At 49.0% G+C, this 13678-nt stretch overlaps 6 protein-coding genes across 6 annotated transcripts; 5 read left to right on the top strand and 1 right to left on the bottom strand.

Annotated features, from left to right (window-relative positions):
- Nucleotides 1–458: 458 nt before the first annotated feature.
- Nucleotides 459–1295, top strand: N7537_005653 (nuclear transport factor 2 family protein; the record flags this gene model as incomplete). The annotated part of the gene is made up of 2 exons (XM_056896710.1): nucleotides 459–993; nucleotides 1054–1295. The coding sequence occupies 2 exons, from the start codon at nucleotides 459–461 to the stop codon at nucleotides 1293–1295; spliced, it is 777 nt and encodes a 258-aa protein (XP_056752495.1).
- A 182-nt stretch (nucleotides 1296–1477) lies between these two features.
- N7537_005652 (putative C6 transcription factor) lies at nucleotides 1478–3396 on the top strand (the record flags this gene model as incomplete). The annotated part of the gene is made up of 2 exons (XM_056896709.1): nucleotides 1478–1726; nucleotides 1786–3396. 2 exons carry the CDS (start codon nucleotides 1478–1480, stop codon nucleotides 3394–3396), a joined length of 1860 nt encoding a protein of 619 aa, XP_056752494.1.
- A 790-nt stretch (nucleotides 3397–4186) lies between these two features.
- On the top strand, nucleotides 4187–5457 carry N7537_005651 (putative DnaJ domain protein Psi; the record flags this gene model as incomplete). The annotated part of the gene is made up of 3 exons (XM_056896708.1): nucleotides 4187–4372; nucleotides 4429–5096; nucleotides 5161–5457. The coding sequence occupies exons 1-3, from the start codon at nucleotides 4225–4227 to the stop codon at nucleotides 5455–5457; spliced, it is 1113 nt and encodes a 370-aa protein (XP_056752493.1). The 5' UTR covers nucleotides 4187–4224.
- A 330-nt stretch (nucleotides 5458–5787) lies between these two features.
- On the top strand, nucleotides 5788–7671 carry N7537_005650 (uncharacterized protein; the record flags this gene model as incomplete). Its single annotated transcript, XM_056896707.1, has 5 exons — nucleotides 5788–5937; nucleotides 6008–6150; nucleotides 6213–6291; nucleotides 6379–6778; nucleotides 6860–7671. The coding sequence occupies 5 exons, from the start codon at nucleotides 5788–5790 to the stop codon at nucleotides 7669–7671; spliced, it is 1584 nt and encodes a 527-aa protein (XP_056752492.1).
- Nucleotides 7672–9350: 1679 nt separating this feature from the next.
- Nucleotides 9351–9929, top strand: N7537_005649 (uncharacterized protein; the record flags this gene model as incomplete). Its single annotated transcript, XM_056896706.1, has 1 exon — nucleotides 9351–9929. The coding sequence occupies one exon, from the start codon at nucleotides 9351–9353 to the stop codon at nucleotides 9927–9929; it is 579 nt and encodes a 192-aa protein (XP_056752491.1).
- A 201-nt stretch (nucleotides 9930–10130) lies between these two features.
- Nucleotides 10131–13147, bottom strand: N7537_005648 (DEAD/DEAH box helicase; the record flags this gene model as incomplete). Its single annotated transcript, XM_056896705.1, has 4 exons — nucleotides 10131–11100; nucleotides 11157–12517; nucleotides 12571–12758; nucleotides 12832–13147. 4 exons carry the CDS (start codon nucleotides 13145–13147, stop codon nucleotides 10131–10133), a joined length of 2835 nt encoding a protein of 944 aa, XP_056752490.1.
- Nucleotides 13148–13678: the final 531 nt, after the last annotated feature.

Raw genomic sequence — 13678 nt, 5'->3', positions numbered from 1 at the left:
AATTAGTCACCATTTTTCAATAGGATCATCATAACTATTTATATAAATTTGAAGAAAAGTTAGGCAATATCAATGACTGAGACAGTTTGATCGTCTAGATTCTGTTTACTGTACACCGTACACCACCACTATTGCCCCACCCAATGGCACATTGCAGTAGCCCTGCACCTTGCCCGCGCCATTTGCCACTAGGTGCTCAATTATCGGTATTTTGTGTGGGAAACTCGCCGTCCAATTGCAAGATTTCGGTAGGTTTGGTTGTGTCACACACAGGGTTCCTTTAGGCCCCGGGTAACAACGTAGTGTTCAAGGGAAGCAACGTTGGCGACCAAGGGCAACATCACGGCACATTATTGAAATGAAGGTAGCACCAGCTATAAGAACCACGTTGAATACGAGGCAAAATGAACAAGACAAGTAAAGTAGCCTCTGGTGTTCTCATTACAAAAAATTAAACAATGATTTTCTCTCAATATCTATCCTATGGCCTGCTGGCATTCCTACTGCCCTCGGCGACTTTTGGACGCTCCATTCTCTCAATCTTTGGAGACAGCACCCAGAGCCCACTTCTGAAGTCAGGGTGTGATGATGGGACTGGGATTGTTGACCCAGATGGCAAATGCAATGGCACTGGAGTTGTGGACGACCCAGTCCCCCATGGCCGAGAAGGATTCAAGTTCGAGAACCCGTCCATAGATTGCGAATATGTGACTCAAATGCATATTTGGGACGCATTCAAAGACCTCGAGAAAGACATGAGTAAACTATTCACGCTGATCCACAAAAATGTCAGCTTCACTGTTGTCGGGCATCACCCGATCGCCGGCCGCTACCACGACCTAATGCACTTCTACGTCAATGCCCTACGTCGAGTAAGCATGTTGTTTTTTGACCATGCAGATCTGTTTGAGATACACCCTCAGGGAATATATGGAGGGTGTAACACTGAATGGTCAGTGGAGGAGATTCAGTTTAAAGGCGTGATGAATTCCGGTGAGCAAGCAGGCCCTCCTATCTTCAGCATCCATTTGTTGACTTGATGACCCACTACAGGCGACAAGTTCGATATCACCAATGTCTGGTTCACACGCTGGAATCATGGCCAGATGGTCGAGATCCGTACGTACATAGACGCACCGATGATAATGGATGCGCTGCACAAGAATGAAATATGGTGGAATGGCACGACCCTCCGGGATAATCTCCAGTATATGCCAGGACCAGCAGGAATGCCGGATCTGAAGGAAGTTGAGGGATTGATGGGATACCCGAATGGAAGCAAATACAAAGATTAAGCCGAAAATATGAATGGTGAAGAGAAGAGAAAAATAAAAATAAAATCAGGTGTACCTTGTACATCGATGTGTAGTTCAGATTGGAAAGGGGAAGATGGGGAAGATGGGGAAGATGTCTAATTTGCTTGGCACCAATTTACCCAACTCCCCGCAATGTTCCCCATAGTGTTTGTTTTCCAAATATGTCCGAGTCAACGCTTCGCAAGCGCTCGCGTTTAGCCTGCACTTTGTGTCAGTCGCGAAAGCGTAAATGTTCAGGTGGGCAACCTTGTAGCACCTGCGCCCAAACTGGAGCGGAATGCCAATACAATGCACGCAAGAAACGCGCCAGATCCCATAGTCTGTACCAGGCGAGTCTTCTCAGTGAACGACCTACAGATGGCTTGTCCAATGCAGTTCCAAATACTATCAGTGCCGCAGCCAACGCTACGGTACAGGCTTCCCCCCCGCCGTGCAAGCAGTCCAGAGGGCGTTACCCATTCCCCTACAGGCCAATTCTGGCGCCGCGTTTGTTCGCAAACTTGGGCTTAAAATTGACCCGGCACATGCACCACGATTGCAATTATTTGCCTGGAACGTCGGTGAGAGACGGTTATCACCAACAGTATCGTCGGCGCTTCCATCAATACCTGTCACGGCGCCGACACCAACGACTATCACCAAAATCATATCCCAGGAAGAGATGCGGCGGCTAGCAGCGATTTATTTCGAGAAGGTCGATTTATGCTATACATTTCTGGACCGCAAGATGATATTTACTCGAATCGCAAAGCGCTGGAAATCTTCGTCGTCTCCCATTGATTCTGCGGAACAGCCATATGATGCTGTACTATGCGGTGTAGCTGCCTTCGGGTATCTATTTTCGCGGCGCGAGATCATAGCAATGGAAGTCCGACTCATTGATACCGCGCGCATTCTATTGGATAAGAGTATCCTCGCAGCGGAAACACCCTCGATCGACATAGTGACAGGGTGGGTGTTGCGTGCTGCGTATCTACGCATGACAGCCTCACCACATGCTGCATGGATGGCCAGTTGTACACTAATGCATCTTATCGAAGCTGCAGGATTGCACCTTGACACATCAGATCCTGAAGTAATAGACATTCTCCAAGCATCTCCGCCCGAGACACACGGTAGCCGAGATGGCGACATAGGACACCAGGGCACCAGCGACCCCGAAACCAGGCGAAGACTCTTTGGCATGGCTCGCCACCTCAACACATGGATTTCCTTCGACCTCGGCCGCTCCCGCGTTGTTCTCCACGGCGCCACAGCTCTCTCTCCTACAAGCACACCCCCATCCCGCAACCCGGCACAGCAAGCACCACCCCGAGTCCCACGCGCAGACCTCTTCCACCTTCTCCCACTCTCCGAAAACCTCGACCCAACAGGCCCGTCGCCACAAGATCTCCCAGAACTCGAAACAGCCCTCACATCCGTCATGGATCTTCTCTACTCCGAACCCTCGCTAATCTTAGTCCAATGCAACCTAATGCTATGCATTTATCGCCGCCTCCGTGCTCTAAACCCACACGGCCCATTATCCTCAAATCTCCTTGACCGCGTCCTTGCACTAGCGGGTCGCGGGCTCCGTGCCGCACGAGGAATGGTAGCCTCCACCTGCCCCTGGCACCAAGTTGCCAACGTCCCATTTCAGGTCGTCTGCTCACTTCTAGCGATTGACAATCGGGCTGCGTTGGCGCTGCTCGCTGATGCAATGCGGACTCTGCATGAAGTTCTCGCTGCCTATGATACACCTTCTATGCGTGAGGCGTATTCTACAGCATATTTACTTATTGCGTTGCATCAGCGGCGAAAGGAAGATGATACCCGTGCTCTCGCTGAGGTGTTGCGGGTCAATGCTGCTGCCGCGGCCCCAGCGGACGATCAGAATGGTAGGCCGGTTGCACGGACGGTGGTCACCGACCAGAGCCAAAAGCAGGAGCAGGAGCAGACCGCGCCAGATTTGCTGGTATCAGATGCGGAGTTCTCATGGCTGGGTGATTTGATGATTGATATGCCAAGTCTGCAAAACTTTGATCTGGACCAATTTTTAATGACTGATGTCCCATGGCCTTTACCTGAGATGGGAATTTGAAAAGGTTCCATCGGATTTTGCTACACAATACCCAGTCGCCCATGCCATCGGGAGTACCAAAGGACCCTTCCTGATTGCGACGGGCCAACCACTATAAATCCCTCCTCCTTTTCATACATTTTCGGTTTCTTCTCCTTTCTCCTTTTTTCATCCCACAGAGCACTATGGATCGGGGACGGGGATAGATTGGCGAGAATCGATGGATAGACATGGGTATTTCCAAATGTGTAGTTGCTATACTCCACAAGCGGTGGAATTGTAGATCGCACCCAAAAGTCTACTTCAACTTCTAATGGAATATATAAAAAGCAAAATAATCAAAACGGGCTTTCGAAATAGCATCTACAGACTTCCCCTGATATGTTTTAGTCGAATCGGTCGAGTTGCTGTTATATCGAAGCTTCTCGAAACTTCGATTGTCCCAAGTCACACACGTCAAGACTAGATGGGTGACGTCACTCACGAGACCCCTTGATCACTGACATTGCAGTACATGAACAAAGTACAATCATATTCTTTGCTGCAGGCTTTTTGTGTGCTTTATTTCTTCTCCAATCTCATGACCTTGAACTTTGATTTTCCATATTCCTTTAACTCTCAATTCCCTTCATTAGGCACGATCCGCCTTTCCGCTTCGAACCTTCTACCTCATTCACGAAGTACACCGCACCCTCTCTCACTTCCTACGCAGGAGCACCCTCTTTTACTTCCAACGCAGGATTCCTTTTCCTGTTAGAAATCACTCATAAGCGTGCACCTTCGGTTTGAGGCCCACGGTTTTTAAACTGCTTTTTACTTTTATCCATAAACCTAACCTTACCCCGCACTATGGTTGCCGAGAGCAAGCTCTACGACGCCTTGAGCGTCAAGCCTGATGCTACTCAAGATGAGATTAAGAAAGCATACCGCAAGGCAGCATTGAAGCACCACCCAGACAAGAACAAAGACAACCCTCAGGCTGCTGATAAATTCAAAGGTACGTTACCCCGCACAGTTTCGGTTTCCCAAATATGACTAACAGTTTCTTAACAGATGTCTCGCAAGCCTACGAAGTCCTATCCGATCCCGAAAAGCGTAAGGTCTACGACCAGTTCGGCCTTGAATACCTGATGCGCGGTGGTCCCGCACCGCCCCCGCCAGGGGGAGGCGGAGGCGGCGGAGCTGGCTTTGACGGTGGCATGCCCGGAGGATTCAACTTCGGCGGCATGCCCAGTGGTGGAGGAGGCCGGAGGTTCCACTTCTCGACAGGTCCCGGCGGTGGCGGTGGGTTCAGTTTCAGCGACGCCAACGATACCTTCCGCACCTTTGCCAAGGACGCCGGCGGCATGGGTGGTATGGGCGGCATGGATGAAGAAGATATTCTCTCGATGTTCGCAGGAGGACTGGGTGGCGGCGGCGGAGGCGCTGGCTTCCGTAGCAGCCGTCCGGGATACTCCAAACCGAAACGCGCACCTACACCCGAGCCAACTATCATCGAGAAAGACCTGCCACTAACTTTGGAGGAAATCTACAAGGGTACCTCTAAAAAGGTCAAGACGAAGAGCAAGGCCTTTGACAGTATGGGCAAACTCACTACCAAGGAGGTGACTTTGGAAGCCAACATTAAACCTGGGCTGCGTGCTGGCTCGAAGATCAAGTACAGAAATATTGGAGATCAGGAAGAAGGGGGACGGCAGGATGTTCATCTGATTGTAAAAGAGGTAAGAGATCGCTCCTGGCTGTGACAAATACACTTGACAAACCATTATTAACAACCACTTACAGATCGATCATCCTACTTTCAAGCGTTCTGGTGACAATCTTATTACATCGGTGGACCTCAGCCTGAAGGAAGCACTGACAGGCTGGGAGCGCATTGTCCGCACTATCGACGGGAAGTCCATCCGCGTATCTAAGCCAGGTCCAACCCAACCCGGCCACGAAGAGCGTTATCCCGGTCTGGGCATGGTGATCTCCAAGAACCCCAGCAACCGCGGCGACCTGGTCATCCGCGCCAACGTCAGTTTCCCCACTAGCTTGACTAGCTCCCAAAAAGACATTCTCCGGGATGTGCTGCCTTAAAAAGGACTTGATTTGATTGCATATACCTGGCGTTTGGGGTGAAAGGAGAGTATTTAATGACAATGACAATGACACGAACAAATTTTTGTATGAGGTTTTTCAAGAATCTCTTTTAATTCGACAGGATAGTATTTATGTATGAATACAAGGTTGCCCACCTGGGCAGGTGAGCGAGTCGTGACTAAATAACGTAATATACTTGTGTTGTAGTCTAACCCAATTGAGCGAATGCGGAGAACCCAGTGACACCTTGGAGAAATCAACCTTGGAATTCGTCACTTCTGTTTACCTTTGTTTCACTTGATATCCCTTAATTTGTTTACATACACCATGAAACGAAGAATTACCTTCATCCAGCGCGTCGATGCCAGCTTCGACCCGCAGCAAGCTGTGTTAACTGCGTCATCCCTCTCCGTCCGCGGCCTGGACGCCGCGCGGGAGGATCGTATTACAGTCGGACTGGACGAGCTCCCAGAGGAGGTGAGAAGGGTTCTTGATTGCAGAGTCTATTGAGAATTGGGCAAAGCTAACCTGTTTGTTTTGTGTTTAGTTGCGTGCTGTCCTCGAGCAATCTCATGAGCTCCACCTCCGCTGGGCCTCCGAGAGGTCTTTTGATGCTGCTGTGCCATTCAGCAGCCGGGTTTCACCTGGACTGCATGCGCATTATACTCCGCTCGAGTCGGAATCATCTTCGTGAGTTCAGTTCTACATATTGGGTTTGGGGAATAGCGATTGACTGATTTGGTTATCGATAGGGAAGCACTGTGCACGCTGCTCCGCACGATAGTCGCGCCCAACAAAGACACTCAGTTCAAGGGCTGTTCGAAGCAGGAGGTATTTCACACCTTTTCATTTTCCTTCGGGGACATTCCATAGCCATATTTTGCATGTGTTCGATCTGACCCGGAATCTGCTATGCAGGAGTCGTTCATTACACCCCCGCTTCTCTCCACACGATTCGCTTCCTCGACCTCCCTACAATATTACACCTATCTCCCTTCCATCCAGTCTCTAGTGGAATATATCCAGAACACTGTCTGTGGCAAGAACCGTACAGATGGCTCCGAATGTCACACCCGGGCCGATGCTCTGCTCTCTGCAGACTCGGTTGATATCGACTATGACAGCGATTCGCACGCCTTAACTGTGTCTGGGCTCTGGAACAGTCCACCTACAGGCGGTTGGACGGATCAGTTTCAGAAGCCAGAATCCGCTGCCGATCAAATCGAGTTCGGTCTCTTGGGTGCCGACGCAGGGCTTGAGCCAGAGGAGATTAAGATGGGTGGGCTGTTAGCGGTTGTTGGACAGGACAAAAAGCTAAGTATGTGCCCTTGGCGTTTCTCACATCGCTTTCCTTGTCTAAAGCTGGTCCTCCGAAATGGCTCGACTAACCCCCATATAGAACCAACCATGTTCTCATTCCCCTCCCGCCACCAACAACTCACTGAACCATCTAGCTACACCGTTTCATTCGCTCCCCCAACTGGCCTCCATCCAACCATGTCTATATCCATGCCCCGATCATCCCTCAAACGACCACCAGCACCCAGCGACGCAACTTGTGCTCTACACACATACCTCACACTCCCCTCCACCATCTTCGGAGATCAATACCAGCTGGCAACAACAGACCCACTCTTCCTCGAGTCACACAACCTCGTAGCCCTGCGTGCCTTGGCAGGCGAAATGGATCTTGAAGCCCCAGACTGGGTTGTTCAGCGCTGGGGCTCAAACTGGCTCCTCGAACTAGCCACCCCTCCAGAAGCCGAAGACGGGACCAGCGCACCAGACCCCTCAAATTGGACTGCCACTATTCCTCTACATCTGCGCTACCTACCACCCTCCGAAACAGGATACCGCACTGCCCACATTCCCTGGCCCGTTGTCTTCTGGGCCTGTACTACTGAGGACGACACGAAGATGAGTGTGAACCCCTTTGACCGCACAAATCTCGGTTGGGACGGCTTGTTCGGTCCGCGAACCCTATTCTACCAGCTTCAGCCTGCAGGCGATCGTCTTGTTGAGGAGATCGATGTGCCGGTTCTACGACTCGAGGGCGGGGATAGCTACTTCCAGGGTAAATATATAGAGCTTGGCACTTGTGTGGTTATCTCTCTTGGGTTCATATGGGTGCTTTGGCGGCTTGCTCGTGTTGCTTGGTTGTCTGGCATTGGAAGTAAACCGGCTGGCACTGTGCATGATAAGAAAGAATAATTGGTTTATATGATATTGGATAGTTTATTCACCACTGTTTACCATTATTCCCCATCACTTTCCCTCTTTATTTCGGGGTGTTCATCTTACAAGTTTTTCGATGTGGAATTCTAAAGCACGAACCTTTTAGTACTACGTACATACATACTAGTAGTATAACCAGAGCGGGACCCACCACAAAGAAAGCTTCAAGCTATATCCAATGCCTAATTATATCTTCACTTGGGTCGGGCTGACTCACTCATTAGAGTTAGAATTAACGAAGTAACATATACAGTTGTAATTCGTACCCTATCCTAAGAAAATTAGTTCTCCTAGTATAAAATTAGGCTGTACTTATCACTTGTATATCGATTTACCTTCTATAAAACATTTCACTAAGGGGTTTTATATAAACATATACCGTATAAAGCTATAGTATAGAAGGTACGTTCGTCCCAAAACGAATATTACTAACGTCTTCTATACATAACGCCAGTAGCTAGGAAGGTTTGAATACTTTCACTATCTTTTATTTAATCGAATTCTAACGTATCTTTATCCGTACTAATATCCTAGGGGGCTAAGGATATCTACACTACTCGATAGGATGAGACTTCTATTCTATTGATCAGTGATACTGAGCCCATATAGAATCTTAATAATGATAAGAATCACCTCAAATAGGAGTTGGGGTGGCATGATAGTCAGAAGTGAGGATGTTGGGAAGGATGAGTGATCAAGATGTAATCCAACGCCATGTCTTTTGGGGAGCGACGTCTATCCATACAGCAGACATATCTTGTACCGTTCTAAACCCGACCCATTGCCGCTCTCGGTACTGGTTTGTTATGACCTTGCCATTTGTGACTTGTTGCTTTAAACATTTGTAAAAGCGGGCAAAGTTCCCCTACGTATACTAGAAGCCAGACATGCTGAACCTTAGGATCTGTAGGATGTTATTGTGTATTGTTTGGATCGTTGACTTTAAGATGACCTGTGAGCCGCGTGATTTCGGTTCCGTGATAAATGTCACGGCTGCAATGAATTCGAACACGTTATCACCAGTTAGACGATTCGGGATCCTACCCCTCTGATATACAATATGGAACCGGAGTGGGATAGGAGAAGGAAGAAAGGAGAAGAGAGAGAAGCGGGAGGGGAAGGGGTATTCATACCTTCCCAGTGGCTTGAGGCAAACGGCAAACCCGACGAGGAAGGCACCTACCTAGGTATTCAAAGTCACCTATACAAAGTATACACTTTTTACCGTATTTGTATATATATAAGAAATCATCTAAAAGTATATCTAAAAGAATATCTGAAAAGAAATCTGAAAAGACATCTGAAAAGATATTTGAAAAGACACCTGAAAAGGCATGACAAGGCTGTATAAGCGGCCGCCTATTCTTGTTTGGTATATATATAATGTATGTGAAAACTTCTAATAAAGCTCACCATAACTTCCCCAACAAAACTCTTGCCCTTCTATACACACCCATCTTCGCTAGACACACCCATCTTCGCTAGACACACCCATCTTCGCTAGACACACCCATCTTCGCTATACACACCCATCTTCGCTATACACACCCATCTTCACTATACACATACATCTTCGCTATATACATACATATATATGCCAATGCCCTACCATCTCCCCGGGTTATCCAGGCCCAAAGCTTCTAGCCTGGGGAGACATGGACCTCTACCTCCGGGAAGAGAATACCCCAACAGTGGACGACTTCGAGTGCATTCTCAAATTGCGCTACAACAAAGGATCCGAGGACAGCCCAACGGACTTCCTGTTGAAGAGGATTGGTGCGCTGCCTAAGCCAGAGTGGAACCTTCTTTGCGTTGTGAAGCTCATCATCATTGTTGCGTTTCGAACCGGTCAGCTGGATACGACTCTAGAAGGATTGCTCGGGGCTATGAAACGTCGCCCTGATAAATGGGTGGTATTTCGGTACCCCCAATGGCCATTGGTATGCTCCGTGGACCATTATCGCCCAGATTTCGACCAGGTCGCTAAGCCTCAGATGATCAATCATTTCCTTAAGGCAATGGGAAATGCGGCAGGAGTGACGGAATCTCTCACTTATCATGATTTACGTCGAGGTGCGGCTCGAGACATCGCCCATCTTCCGATGGATAGGCTTGTTGTCACAAGTGAAAATGTGGTCGCCGGAGCCATTGGACACTCACGTCGTGCAATGGAGCAGGGAGTGACACAGAAGCACGCAGGAGCACGCAGGAGGGATCTTCGAGGACTATTATGAAGGATTTAGCGGAGAGAGATTATGGATGTTGTATGGAAAAAAATTACATATAATCTAGAGGAGCAGAAGAAGAAAAAAGGAAAAGAAGACAAGGAGATGAGAGAAAAGAAGGAAGATCAATCAATTCCCATGTCACCTATGTCGATCACCAAGTAGCAAAGAGATGCAGCCGTCATCCGACCTCTAGCACCCAACACACCTCTATTGTAAAAGAGCCTCAAGATCTGCAACACGAGTGCCTCTATCCTCAGCTTTCTTTTTCGCCGTCTCCCGGAAAGCAGCAAGCATAAGGCTCCTCTTACGCTCTTGGATCGCCAACACCCGCTCCTCAATACTATCTTCCATAACCAGTCTCCAGACCGTCGTCTCCCGCTTTTGCCCAAGCCGATACACCCGATCGACAGCCTGATCCTCGATAGCTGGGGCCCACCAACTGTCACACAAGATGACCTGGTTCGCTGCAACAAGGTTGAGACCAACACTGCACACGCTCAGACTTGCGAGAAGGACGGTACACTCAGGATCGTTGGAAAATGAGTTGATGGAGTTGTCGCGTTTCACAGACTGCATTTTGCCATCTACGCGGGCGAACTTGACCCCGCGCTGCTCAAGTTGTGGTTCGATTAGATCCAGGAACGAGGTCCATTGGCTAAAAACCACGGTCTTTGTGCCTGGTGCCTGGCCCTGAGCAGTCAGGATCTCGACCAGGGTCTCGATCTTACTGCTTGGACTATCGGGATCAGCCTCAACGGTATCTGTGTCTTCACCCAGTTCCACAGCTGGGGAGACGAGTGTGTTGGTTTCGTTGATATCTGCGCGGCAGAGCGGACACTTGTGCTGGCGTTCAATAACCTGCTCGATGCAGCCTCGGCAATAGGAGTGGGCACAGGCGGTTATGACGGGTTGCTCAAGGTTGTCAAGGCAGATGGCACACATTTCCTGGCTTTCTATCTGGAGCTGCAGCATCTCTTGCAGAGCGCGGACGTTCTCAGGTGTCAGAGGTACAACCTTGTGTTCCTCCAGCATGCTCATGAGTTTGTCAACGCGGTTCTTGCAGAGCGCCCAGTGATTGCAGACTTGACGAAGACGGAGAAGAACCTCGAGAAGGTGAGAGTACTTGGTCTTGCCATCTTTATCCTTGAAGTCGAGAAGAGCACCTTGGGCCTCGGTTCTATGATTGTTATTAGCAAATTTGTTTTCACTTGTGGGTAGTCACTCGATACATACTGGAAAGCACTGTACTTCTCCTGTTCATGGGCACTGAACTTGATTCGAATGATGCGAGATGTCATCTCGGGTAGCTTTAAATTGATGAAGCTCATATCCTTCCTACGTCGCAGGCAGATGGTGCCCATGAGAGCCTCAAGAAGCAGTCGAGCGTCGGGCTCCCCTGAAGTCAAGGGTCGAATCAAGACACTGTTGAAGATCCTCAAATCTTCCAAGCCACCGGAGAACTTAAGGAAACGAATTTGCGCATACAAGTCCTTCAGAGTATTGATAATGGGGGTTCCGGTCAGGGTCCAGCGAGAGTCGGCGCGCAAGCCACAAGCCGCAAGGGAGGCCTTGGAACTGGGATTTCGGATGGTATGGCCTTCGTCAAGTACGACACGACGCCAGTGCAGCGAAAATATGCCCTTAACAGGCGGCTTATTGGCATCCGGATTAAATTCCAGGGCCAGGGCTCCATAGCTTGTGATCACAACATCATACTTTGCCAAGTTCGCAGCTTCCTTCTTCCCAGAGCCATGGTAGATCAAGATACTCGGGGCGGTCTCCTTGTGCGCATGATCCTGGATCTGATTCCTCCAGTTGCTCATGACACCGACAGGGGCAATGATCAAAGTGGTCTTAGAGGAGCCTGCAGTGAGAGGCTTTGCATTTGCAAGAATCAAAGAGATTATCTGAATTGTCTTGCCCAAGCCCATATCATCAGCAAGAATGCCACCGCTGGCGAGGGCTGGCTCCGTGGCCGTGGCATAATTTGTTGCGACATTGAGAAATTCGGTATTTGTCCGTTTCCACAACTGCACGATATCATCGGAGCCCTTTGTGGGAAGGCTCGGCGATTCTTGCTTGATCATCCAAGCTAGTCCCTGGCGCTGATATGGAAGCAACTGGGTGGAAAGGCCGGGTGGAGTATCGGCCATAGGCATATTGACCAGGTCAGACTCCTTCTGTCCAAAGGTTTCTACAACCTGACCAATATCTCGGGGATTGAAGGTGGAGCTCTGGTTAAGGAGTTCTTCCAAGCTCTCAATTTGCTCGCCACCAAGTCCCGTGGGGGTTGAGAGGTTCGCATACTCTGAGTTCTGGTTGGCTTGCCATTGTGTTGCAGCTTTGCCAAGAGCCATGGCGCGAGCTTTCTTTGCGGCCTCCTTCTGCCGTTTCTCGGTTTCTTTCTCTGCCTTGCGTTCCTCGCGCTCCAACTCGTTCAGTTGGCGAACAGGAAGCTTGTCATTCTGCATTCGTTGCTTCAGATTGGATCGTCTGGTAGGGTCACGACTCCCGAAAAGCTTCAAATCAACTGGACACCAGAAATCCCCAATCGCACCAGTCAATGTGCCTTCAATAATGAGATCGCGAGCATCCTTTGATAACAGACGTCAGCCATGCCCCGAAAGCAATATGATTGGAACTTTACAATGTAGGACGCCAGCTTCTCTGCCATCTGTCGTGGAATGTGGCCAATTTGGGCACCCATGACATTGTCAACCCTAATAGCATTGCGATCATATTGATTATTGGCATCCCGATTTATGATGACACGTTCACCTGGGTTGGCACGGCCCCTATAAAAGCGTACACCAACGATCTTTGTAGAAACAATACCTATTTGATGTGGTTTAGTATAGTTTCTAGAATAGATGGGCGAGGAACCGATATTATTTAAAAAGGAGCATACCATAGAGGATGGACGTTGTTAGAGAGGTTTCATCCAATTCCTGAGATCCTTGAATCACATCAAGGGCTTCTTCGTCCTCCTCGTCGGCACCAACTACTTGCGAGAGTTGATTCAATGGAATGAAGTCGGCAGATTCGCCAAATCTCTGGCCTGAGCTAGTATTCTGGTTCAACGGAATGTAGTCGACAGTCTCGCCGAATCTCTGACCCGAGCTGGCTTTTTCAGCATTCAAAGTCGGAGCTGTGCGAGTAAATTTTGGCGCACGACCAGACTGATCTTCGGTAGAAGAGACATCAGACTTGCGTTTTCCTGCCATGTTTCTTTGGCTTCAACGCAGTTGATACAAGCTTTGACAGTGATGAAGATGGGGAGGTCGTGGACTGTTGGAGAAGAAGTGCAAATGTATCCGAGGCCCTATGCTGTTACTCAACAATATCCTCTCGGGTGACAATTTTCAACAGCAAAGGACCACCAATGAATAGATAATAGGGGATTGTTGACTCTAGAGCTGTCACATTACGCCCTATAATTACAAATTGGGTTTAGCTCCCGACGCGTAAAGACACGGCTACACGTGACTGATGTAAAGCGGGACCAATCACGTGATACCAATCACGTGGAAAGATATGCTGATAACTCGCCGCCCGCTGAGTGGACGCTCAGTATAGGGCAAGCCCCACGGAGGGTCTTTACAATGTTAGTTGATATGCGAGTACGATAACAAGCTGATGGCTGAGACGAGAGTTTATCAAAAAATAATTCATTAATGCTCCAAGCTCTTGCACTGTACCATCTCGTCTATACTGTTGTCAGTAGTCTGGAGATAACCCTTTGTCGTGCGGAGAAA

This window comes from Penicillium hordei, assembly GCF_028827395.1.
Source record: "Penicillium hordei strain IBT 12815 chromosome Unknown utg000003l_segment0_segment0, whole genome shotgun sequence".
In the NCBI taxonomy this organism is placed as follows: domain Eukaryota; kingdom Fungi; phylum Ascomycota; class Eurotiomycetes; order Eurotiales; family Aspergillaceae; genus Penicillium; species Penicillium hordei.
Note: the sequence above shows the minus strand (reverse complement) of the source record. Positions and strands in the feature narration are given on the sequence as shown.